Raw genomic sequence first — 11,802 nt, 5'->3', positions numbered from 1 at the left:
CGCGTAGAAGCATCGCCGCATCAGCGATGTTCTGGCTAGCCCAAGCAAACTGTAGGGGATTGTTCCCTCTGTCCAGGATGTTATGCTGGACCTGGCGGGCGTGACCCCGAGCGCCGCTCGCTGGGTTACACGCACGTGGCGTAGCGTGCTACGCTGAGCACACCAGCGCAGGTGGTGGCTAACTCTGTTGCCTTTGTCGTAACTCCTCGCCGTGCTCCGACGCACGCGCAAGGGCCTGCGCATGGGGGTCTGGAGGGGTGTGAGTCTACAGAGATTCTGCTACCACCAGTGGCTGTCCTAGGGCGTCCACCATAGCGCACTCCTGAGATAGGGGCTGGCCAGATGCCACAACGTCGCCGATGCTAGAGCCGTCGCTTTTGACCTCATCATCTACGAGGTCGTGAAAGGAGGCGGAAGCATAGCCCGCCATCCCCATGAATTCGGATGTGAGAGGGGGCGGCGTTAGCATCCTTTGGAGCCCCCTCGCGTATGCGTCCCCAGGGGACGCGAAGCCATAGGGAAATCGGTCGCACGGCGGTCGCAGTGGGGACAACGGGGTTCCTCTAGAGAGTAGGCGAAAGGTGTTAAATAATGAGTAAAGAACAACATATACGTTAATCACCGTGGAGTTTGAGCCCAGCATGGGCTCGTGGTGAAGCGTGAGGGTTTCGACGTTGAGGTTGTCGGGTGGCCCAGGGCCGGTGGAGGGCGCTCCTCCAGTGGACGCTGGGACAAGCGCCTCCTCGCGGAGGCGGAGTACAATGAGACGGTCAGTAATGAAGTCCGGACTCCCGAAGAGGAAGGTCTAGAGTGGCACGAAGACGGGAGGAACCTACATCCCAACAGGTGGGAGCATGGAGAACTCTAGTGAGCCGAAGCAAATCGTGTCGCTCGAGCCCACCATGATGAAGATGGTGGAAAGCTGGGCCATCCGATGACCAAAAGCGTGAACGCATGGTGTCCTCCCCACGAACGGCGCCAACTGTAAGTGCGAAAAGTGACCAACAAGTAAATATTTGTAGTTTTACCGTGCGTTGTGATTGGATGTGGCCTAGCACTCAATGACACAGGATTTATACTGGTTCAGACAACGTGCCCAACGTCCAGTTTCAGTCGGTCGGTGACTATATTCCTGAGCCCAGGCGCTCGAAGTTTGCTGTGGAGTTACAAACGAATAGGAATAAGAAGGGGTGTGAAAGGCCCGGTCAAACTCTGAACCGAAGGGCCGAGAGTGATGGGGGCTTTAATGTGCGCTAAGTATTGGAGCGTATGCTTTGTGTAGCTTTAGAGCTCTAGAGCTATTGAGCTATTCGAGTTCTCGGGTCCTTGAGTGCTCGTATCGTCTAACTTCTCTTTTTTTAGAAGAGGTATAGAGCCAGAGTCAGAATAGCCAGATCCCTTTTTTGGAGAGAGCTCATCCTCTTTTATAATCGAAGGGGATGGGCACTTACAAGTCAGGGAAAGAGAGTATATACGTGTGCTACCTAGTCTTGGCACCCACAATACTGTTTATGTCCAGATGCATGTGGTAGGTTCTACCGTGTTCGCCTGGTATGGCAAATGTCGACGTCTACAATATTGTTTGGGTTCTGACATGCCTGGAAGGTAGTGCCTATCTGGCATGGCCTGGTGGCACCGTCCTATAGGTGCGCAGGGTATGATAGGGTACTGCCCTCGGTATTACGGTTTGACTTGAGCGCCTTACCTTATCTGCTCCGCTTGATCCCCGGGCTCTCATCGAGCGGGCGACCTGGGTCGGTCGTTCCCAATCGGCACCGACCATGTTGGTCAGAGAAGAGCTGCGAGCAGAGGTCCGGCATATCCCCGATCGAAAAATAAGGTCGGAGTCGGACTATGTTCCCACCTTGGCCAGGCCTTTCGGTCGGGGACCGAATCGTTCTCCTAACCTATCATTAGATATTTAGGCCAGCCTAAAAGGCACGCGTTATCGCTATATCGTTTGCTGGGCCGAGTTTTTAGTGAGAAACAAGTCTATTGGAGACCTCATGTCTACGATCCAACAAGATGTGTGCGCGGAAACACCGTCGAACACTAATGTTACGAATATGACGTCCCGACACTAGCAAGTCGGATAATCTTACGGTGGACTCCACGTACGGGTAGAGATCTAGACACTGACAGGGTGCGCCTCGCTGGCTGCGAGATCCATCACTTTCGCACGTGTCTGCCACTAGTATTGACCACTCAGCAGCAGGGCCGCAGCGCAGGAGCCTCCATCCTGGATATATATATATGTTACCTTAGGACCTCAGCCGTCACGATCGACCGAGAGCCGTGGCACCCAGGGCATGCAGCAGGTGGATCCTTGCTTGGAGCTAGCTTCCGATATCGGTCGAGGCCCCCCGTACGTGAAGGTGCACCTACTGATAAGATAGATCCATTAGGCCACGTTCGGTTAACACAGGGGGTGTTCAGTCTAAAATTCATGTCACATTGAATATTTAGACACATGTATGCATAGAGTAATAAATATTAGCTAATTACGAAACTAATTACATAACTTGCGACTAATTTACGAGACGAATCTTTTAAGCCTAATTAGTCCATGATTTGACAACATGGTGCTACAGTAAATATGTGCTAATGACAGATTAATTAGGTTTAAAAAAATCTTCTCGCAAATTAGCCTCCATCTATGTAATTGGTTTTATAATTAATCTATGTTTAATACTCTTTATTAGTATCTAAACATTCGATGTGACATAAATTTTAGGAGCGACTAAAGAACCAAACACCCTATAGAACGAGGACCAGAACTATTCCCTATTTACCCTCTTATACAAATTAAGAGAGTGTTTCGACTGGAATATTTCTAGAGTTTATTCCTTGATAACCGAATGAGGCCTTAAGCAACTACCTTAATTTAATTTGGCTCCATATATCATGAGGGGCCAAAGAACGAAATAAGGCCAAAGCAGCGACGGTGAAGTTAAGCTAAACCCGTTTGGAACCGAGAAATTTCAAAGAATCTTGTCGGTGTTTTGGAACCGGGGGTCCCTCAACCAACGAGTGAATTTGTACTGCGTGTCCCTAATCCCGGATGGTGATGCAAAGAGACACAATGTTTATACTGGTTCGGGCAGTCGAGGCCCTACGTCCAGTCTGAGAGATTGATCTTGTATTCCTTGCACCGGAGTGCTCGTGGTAGGGGGTTACAAGCTGAGTGAGAGAGGGAGCTAGCCCCAGGTCTCGGCGAGGGTGGTGCGAACTGCTTGGGACGTTGCTCCCAAGCAGCGTGGAAGTGCGTGATTCTATCGGTGTGTTTATCCTTCCGCCCCCCCAGAAATGGCCCTGGCTACCTCCTTTTATAGTTACAAGGAGGAAGCGAGAGGTACATGAGAAGGCTACTGTTTGCTGACGTATTCCGCTCCCTGAAGCAGTATGGCGTCGTGGGAGTTCCAGTCGATGTCTAGTCGGTATGGTCTTCAAGGCTGACGACATGCTGCGCTCCTGTACTTTTGTTGACTTGGTGAAATGCCGAGGCCTGGTGGCTGCTGTAGTAGGCTGTGTCGAGACCTATCGCGCTGAGGCCGAGACCCACTGTGCTGAGGCCTGCTGTGCCGAGGCCTTTAGCGGGTGGCAATGTGAGGTCTGGGCGGCCATCGTCGATAGTTGATTTGGGCGGAACAGTGCCGAACATGCGTCTACAGGATATGGTGCCCTGTATCGTCAGTAAGGGATGGTAAAAAGGCGATTTGACCGTTGTCCTATCGTGGCATACTGCCGATCGTGGCTTTCGTAGTGAGGGCAGCTGGGTGCATTAATTGGATGCGATAGCCTGCCAGAGTGACTTTTGAGGCGGAGGTGACGAGATTGCGGGATGAGCCCAGCCTCGGGCGAGGCGGAGCATGGCCAGTTCGCCCGAGGCCCTACCGGGAGTCTCGGGCGAGGCGGAATCCGAGGCTCATCGGGGGTCTCGAGCGGGGCGGAGCGGTCGGTTCGCTGGCCCCGAGGTCACAGGAACCCGGTTCTGACTCCCCACGTCGTGTCCGTCCTTGGTGCAGGAGTTTAGGCAGCACAGTAGCCGGTAACCCTTGCACAGTCCCGTCGTGGATGGCAGGGTGCTGACGTGACGGACGTCTGGTCTGCCACGTCGCTGCACTGCGCCGTCGTGTGATTTGTCGGAGTGGTTGAGCGCCTCGATGGGACGTGCGGAAGTGACATGCTGGTCGTACTCGGTCTTGTGCGTCGTGGGGCTCCAGTACGGCTTGATGCAGGACATGGCGGGCGACGTGCGGGTTGCCGTGTAATGACGTCGTAGGGGGCAGCGGCTATGCCGAGGCCGAGCCATCGCGGGGGGCTCGGTGGTCATGGACCCTCAGGCTGCCGAGCCCGTGAAGCAAACTGTCGAGGTCCTTGGGGGGAGTTATTGGCCTTGGGTACTGATTCCGAGGCTACAGTAGCCCAGATGTGGCTCCCCACGCTGCATTGTCCTCGGTGTAGGAGTTGGCAGCATAGTGAGGCATGGGCGTCACGGTGGTTAGTACAGTGGCGGGTAACCCCTGCCCAGTCCTGCCTCCTGTCCCATCGGCCATTCTGCTGTACTGTGCCGGGCGTGCGGCTGTTGTCAGGGGCAGCAGTTGGCTGAGTTGTCGTGACACGACGTTTTGCCAGAGGGACGGGAGAAGGAAGAGGTGGCGGAGTGCTGCCGAGCCCTCTTTGCGCGAGACAGAGGGTCGGTGGCCCGGCCGAGGCCTTTGACGGGGAATCGGCCGAGGCCCGTGGTGAGGGGCCTCGGGCGAAGCGGAGGGTCGGCCGAGGCTCGCGGCGATGGGGCCTCGGGCGAGTCGGACAATCGGCCGAGGCCAGCAGCGTTTAGCTGGTTTCGATCTTTACGAAGTCTAAGCAGTCGTTTTTTGGATCTTGCTTAGGGTACCCCTTCTCACGGTATCCGACAAATCTCACACGAATTTCATAAAAATCTGCAATACCTTTTAGGTCACGTTTTCGATCTCTTAGCTAGGGATGAAAACGGTACGGATATTTTCCGACCGTATTCGAAACCGAATCCGTTTAGAGGGGTTGAGATCTGTCCATATCCGAGTTCGGATATCCAACATCCAATACCGTATCCGTATCGGAATACTCAAATCGCATATTTATGATGTCGATATCCAATCGTATCCTATCCGACATAATTGACACTATCCGTATTCGAATCCGAATCCGAACATAAATATGAAAACAAATGTAATATCGGTGATATCCGTCCGTATCCGATCCGTTTTCATCCCTACTCTTAGCCCACTGAACAAGCTAATCAATTTATGTTCTTGTTCGATGAATGAGCGTTATCTATCTATCTATCTATCTATCTATCTATCTATTATACTTCGATCCATCCCTTCCAAAATATAGTTAATACGTATTGGCTTTTAATTTCTAGATAAATTAGTTTTATTATGTATCTAAACCTAGTATATATTTAAGTGTATAACAAGACCAGTATATCTAGAAAAGCCAAAATATCTTAAAATTTGAAACTGTTGACGCCGGAGGAAGTCTGGATCACACATCAGCAGGCCTAGCACGTCCAACGAGGTTGCCAAACAACCTACACGCAGCAAGAACACGTGAGCATGATCGACGAAACCGATCTAGAGACCGGTTAGACCGATGTTGAGCCCCTTCTTGGCTGAAAATACTCCCGGACTCCTCCCGGAAAGACCCATCGGGGAGGAGCACGTGGAGGTTGCCCTAGGACTAGCAAGGCCGAGTAGAACACCGCCGAGAGACGCAACGAACAACAGGAGGGGTTGGAAAAGGGGTAAAGGGTGTAGTAGATGTGTTTTTTGTCGATTGAATAGATATGAACTCAATCTGTCGTGATGTTCTTAGATATATAGAGGAGGGTGGTCTTATCCCAGTAGAAAACTAGTCTAAATCGTAACCTCCAAGTTCCCACGTCCAAAAATGGCCAAAAGTTGATTTGAAAACAACCCGAATCGGTGTCCAGCAAGGGAGCCGATTTTTTCAGGCCCGGAAGGGCTGAAAACAGGGTGAGTCGGCTTAGCCGACTAGGGCATGAGGAGTCAGCTCAGCCGACTGGACGCAGCTCACCGTGACTCGCCGTCTTCTCCGTGTGTTTCGTTCATTATTTTGCTGCGCCATTTGACCTTTGATATGTCCTTGATATTTGTAACTTGTTGGTAGTGTCCAAAATCATCTTAGGACATTTTTGAATGTCAGCAGAAATAAAGAGAATATAATAATACAACAATATCAAAAGGAGCCACCATGTTCGCCGAGAGCGTCTAGAAATTTTAATTAATCAGGCAAAAGAATATGCATTGTTGGATTCTACGATGATCTAATGGTTTAGATTTAATAAAATAACTAAAAAATGTATCATTGGATTTTATGATGATCTAACGGTTTAGATTCAACAAGAAAAGTTATACCATACGAAGGTTTCTAAATTCTGGATACCAGAGTCTTTAGATAACCGAGTTCATATTTGATCCTCAAAATCTATCACCTCATTCAGCCACGTCGCCCCTTCTTTGCTTAGCACATATTGGTCATGACCATTCTCTTTAATTGAGCTTAAGATTAGCTATGAAGTTTGCCGCACCTTCTGCTAGGAAAAACAAAGGTAAGGATTGAGCATTCGGCTTGCAATGTCATCTATTAGGTAGGGCATCATACCTAAGCTACCTTGGTGCTATGTGTCGCATTTCTGGATGCAATGACAAAAAAAGCTACCTAATTAGCTACTTCTGTAAAAAAATAGATTATGTTTGGGCAGTGTCCTGTTTACTCTAAAAAATATATTTGAACAATTAAATGTTCCAAGGTTGAAAGCCATGTTTTTTGGTTTTAGATAATTGAGACAACCAAGTGACTAACCTCTATCCTAGTAGTGTTGTAGATGAGATAGGTTATGTCCATATCCATGGTTGAGCAAGGATGACACACATGGTGATGGTGATGGCCACAAATGGTGATCAAGTGCTCATATCTTGGAAAAGAAGAAAGAGAGAAACAAAACCCTATGGGCTCAAGGCAATAGTAAAGATAGAGCGTTTGTTTTACTGGTCAAGACGAACAGAGTGTGTGATCGGATTTAGGATAGATTGTTGTAACATTAAGAGGGGAACTTGAAGTTCAATATGGTTATTTAAGTGCCGCTAGGTGAATTGACTCCTTTGCATGTGCATTAGGACTTAATGAGTACATGAAACAGTTCAAAAATGTCTATGAAAATGCTAACTCACGTGTACAAATTACTCTTTGCGGATCTGCTATGTGTAAAGAGCACAAGAGCCCCTTATAGTCAATTGATCAGCGATCCTCCGCTGCCTCCAAGCCATCTAAGTGGCGGCAACCGTCAAAAGCAACAAGAATCCCACAGCTCAAACGATCTCTAGTGCCACTAGATGGCTCAACACAATGCAAATGCATTGGGGTAACTCTCCATCTCACTTAGGATGAAGAAATCAACAAGGAGACGAGTGGGAGATGTGTGCTTAAAGGCTTAAATATTGACAACATACATAGAATTATTTTTTAACGGAGGTAGTAGGATATCATCTATATCATTTATATATAGTTACAAATTGGGCTTTGATGTTCTTTTTTCAAACAAAATACGCCCTATTACATTACATTCTCTTAGTTTTTCGTTGCGCTGCGCTACTTATCAAGGGCAGCGCAAGTAGCATCACGAAAAGTGCATCAAGCCAAATCCAGGTCGCTGCCGTGTTCAGTTCAGCCGATCGAGGTGCTCCCGCCGCAAAGACGGGTACAAGAAAGTCGTCGAGGATTCAATCACGCGCTGCTTTGGATTTGATTTGCTCTGCTCTGCACCACTGTAGTAATTAACTATCTATCATCCTGTTCAAAGCGAGCGACACTCAGCGCGTGTTTAGTTGCGTGAAGTTTGGATTTTGGGTCACCGTAGCACTTTCGTTTTTATTTGACAATTAGTGTTTAATTATGAACTAATTAGATTCAAAACGTTCGTTTTGCAATTTCCAACCAAACTGTCTAATTATTTTTTTTCGTCTATATTTAATACTCCATGCATGTATCGTAAGATTTGATATGGGTAGTACTTTTTTGGGAATTTGGATGGAACTAAACACGCGCTGATCAATCATAGAGTGAAACGGTTGGCCTTGCTTTGCTGCCCGTAGACTTTTCCGTAGGCGTCGTCAACATCACACTTGCAGACTCGCTCCTCCTCTTCGGCTCTTCCTTCTGGCGTTGAACCATTCCGCCCGCCTCTCCCCTCCGCCGCAGCCCGCAGCTACAAAAGCCCCGTACGGCTTGCGACCTCTAGCTCCGGCACGCCGTCTCCTCCCGCTTCCCTTAGCTGCTGCGAACCCCGCCGTACATGGACGCGTCCTCGGGCGACGGCTCGTCGCCGCGGAGCCGGCAGCAGCTCCAGGGCCCGCGCCCGCCGCGGCTCGCCGTCAGAAAGGAATCGCACAAGGTCAGGAAGCCGCCCATCGCGCCGCAGCGGCACCAGCAGCAGCAGCAGCCGGCCGCGCATCAGCACCAGCAGTACCAGCACCAGCAGGTGCGGCAGCCGGTCATCATCTACGACGCCTCGCCCAAGGTGATCCACACCAAGCCGGGGGACTTCATGGCGCTCGTCCAGCGCCTCACCGGCCCGGGCTCCACCGCCCAGGCCCAATTCGACGCCACCGCGGCGGCTGCGGGGCCGTCCGCCGCGGCGTCGTCGTCGCAGTCGCAGCCGGCGGCGACTGCGATGGAGTTCGAGCCGCGGGAGTTCCTCCTCTCGCCCACCGCCGCGCTGTCCCCGGCCGCGCGGCTGGCCGCCATCGAGAGGTCCGTCCGCCCGCTGCCTCCGCACCACCACGCGCCGGCGCACGTACCTCCTTACTACTACGACGACGACTTCTTCCTGCCCCTCCCCGCTTCTGGTTCCGGTTCGGCGGACGTGGACAACCTCGCCGCGGCGGTCCTCGGCCCGCCCGCGGGGGCGGGCTTCCCTGGGATCCTCTCCCCCGCGGCGCTCCCTCCGGCGGCCTCCACGGGGCTGTTCTCGCCGACGCCGTTCGACCCGAGCTGCCTGTCGTGGCTGAGCGAGCTGAGCCCGTTCCTCCCCTCCGCCGGCACCCGCGCCGCCGCGGCCGGGCTGTTGGACCAGGCGCCGTTCGCGCCCAGCCCGCGCAGCAGCAGCCTGCTGCTGTCCACGCCCACCTTGCCGTCGCCGGCCACCGTCTCCGTGCTCGAGTTCTTGAGCAGCACCAACTTCAACTTCCCGGACCTGTAAATCTCTGGATTATTGACCTCACAACAATCAATTCTACTGATCGATTTCATTTCATTTCATTACTATACTTTGCCGAATTGCCGTTGCCGTCCCGTGAAAGCAACTCGAGAAATCATCCAAACAGCCCGGTGAAATTTTCTAATCTCTTTGGCTTTGGTAATTCAGGGAGATGAGCAGGAACTGAAACAAATAGTGCTTTTGTTTTTTCATAGTAGCAAATAGTGTAATGTTAGAGGTTTCTTTTTTCACATCGTGTTTCGTCATCCGTGCTGGCTTTGTGGGTCAGGGCGCGTTAAGATGCGAAAATTTTTGACTTTTGGTCACCGTAGAACTTTCGTTTGTATTTAACAAAAATTGTTAAATTATAGACTATTTAGGCTTAAAAGATTCGTCTCGTCAATTATAGACAAACTGTATAATTAGTTATTCTTTTTACCTACATTTAATGCTCTATACATGTGCCGCAAGATTTGATGTGACGAGAAATCTTGAAAAATTTTGGATTTTGGCTTAGTATCTAAACGGGGCCTCAGTTGCGAGAGCAAGTTGGCATTCGCCAGTGGTGGGTACTGATTCATTAATTAATTGATTGGTTGGAGTAGGAATTTTCCTTCTATTCAATCAAGCTTTTTCTGTGATTCCATGGACCGAGGGAGTGTTCGGATGTTATTATAGGCTGGCTTATAAATTATTGTATAGTATTTTTTTTCTTTTAATAAATTATTCATACAAATCAGTGTATAAGTGGGAGGTAGGAGAGGCTACTAATGCTGTCTCTTTTTTTTTCATCGTTTATTTAATTATTATTATTATTAGTTGATAATATATGTTACTTGTAAACGAAGGCGATGCTGATTGATTGTATGCATAGTATAGATATATATTCCGTACCATATAGTTTCATATTTTTTCTTTACCCTGGATGGATCCTGCGACTTGGTCTCACACTGCCTGTTGGGATTATATCAGCCATTCGATTTCACGTAGGGTGGTTGAGATGATGATCAATCAGCTGCGGCGAAGAAATATGGAACCAATTGGACCCCGAACCAGCTCGGCGTCAGCGAGCTTTGACTTTGTTCCGTGGCGCGAGCGATCGGCTCTGTGACTCACCATCTAGTTGTCGACGAGTGCGCGCCGCGCGCAAGAGAACAGAGAGCGAGTCCGGCTGCTCGGCGCCTCGGCCTAGGGCGCCGGCGGCACGGCACGGCACCGCACCACAGCCGCCCGCTGCCTCGTCGCGCAGCGTGGGCATCCAAAGTCTCTTAAGAAGATGTCTCTGACCTAAACTCACCGGTCGCTCGCGGTAGCGGCAACGTTCTCATCGGTCGCCTGCAGTGCTTCAAAACGAGTGACAACAAAAATTCACAAGTGTCCCGTTCGAACGGTTCGGTCCGGTCCGTGATATTGATACGGAGGAGAGTTTTGGACAGCCATCAGCAAATAAATGCATGAGAACTGTTGTCACAGCAGGTGAAGCACGGGGGCAGGTCAATCATCGTCGGTACTGGAAGTTATCCGTAATGGGCGTGTTCGGTGGTCTGGTCCATCCAAACCAGCCGGCTGATCCTCCTCAGCAAATACTATTTATCAACTAGCCGCTACAATATTTCTCTCTTACAAAATCAACTAGTTTTAGCCAAGTTTTAGACCAGCGAACAGGGCCAATAAAGTCATCACCAAGACCAAATCGATGGCCCTGTTCATTTTGTTGAGCGAAATTTAGCTGCTGCTGATGTTGACGCTGATTTGTGATGAGAGAAAAACATTCTTCCTTCGTTAAAAAGTACAGCAGAAGTAGTGCTGAAAAATAGAGCGATCGACAGAGGATGTTAGACCATGTACAACGCGGTAATGCTAGGTATATATAGGGTGTCTGTCTACCTGAACGGTGCCGATAGTGGGCCGCGACGCAGCCCAACAACCGTCTCTTATCTCCTCATCCACTCGCCTCCAACCGTTCTAAAAAAATCACCTCACCGCAACGCCGTGACAGCTTACCGCGACCGTGCTCCTCCGCGCCGCCTTGGCGACGGCGCTCTCCACCACGCTTCGCTCTCCACTGCGCCGACGAGCCTCCATTCGCAAGTAGCAAGAAGATGTTACGCTGAAAGTGCATATTGCAAACGTATGTTTTAACTGTTTCAGATATTTGAGATGTATGTTGCAAAAATAGATCGGGAAGTTGCATATGCCGCAAGTGTTTCAGAGACATATTGCAAGCTTTTGTTCAAAGTGTTTCATCTATTTCAGACGTATGTTACAAGAGTTTTTATCTGGTTTTGCATATGTTTCACACATATGTTGCAAGAGTATGTTCCAAATATTTCAGTTGTTTCATTCTTATGTTGAGTAAGTGTTTTTATGTTGCAACTGTTTTATCTGGATGTTGCATATGTTTGACACATATGTTGTAAGTGTATGTTCCAAATATTTTATCTGATTTAGACTTATGTTGTATTCAAGTATTTCATATTGCAAGTATTTTATGTTTTAGAGGTATGTTTAGAGAGTCATGGGGCATGGCCTGGGCGCTG

The 11,802-nt window shown here is 49.7% G+C and overlaps 1 protein-coding gene across 1 annotated transcript; it reads left to right on the top strand.

Moving 5' to 3' along the window:
* Window positions 1-8,121: 8,121 nt before the first annotated feature.
* On the top strand, window positions 8,122-11,436 carry LOC136473633 (uncharacterized). The gene has a single exon (XM_066471295.1). It carries the CDS (start codon window positions 8,360-8,362, stop codon window positions 9,263-9,265), a length of 906 nt encoding a protein of 301 aa, XP_066327392.1. The 5' UTR covers window positions 8,122-8,359; the 3' UTR covers window positions 9,266-11,436.
* The last annotated feature ends 366 nt before the right edge of the window (window positions 11,437-11,802 follow it).

Source organism: Miscanthus floridulus, chromosome 8 (genome assembly GCF_019320115.1).
Source record: "Miscanthus floridulus cultivar M001 chromosome 8, ASM1932011v1, whole genome shotgun sequence".
Lineage (NCBI taxonomy): Eukaryota > Viridiplantae > Streptophyta > Magnoliopsida > Poales > Poaceae > Miscanthus > Miscanthus floridulus.
Note: the sequence above shows the minus strand (reverse complement) of the source record. Positions and strands in the feature narration are given on the sequence as shown.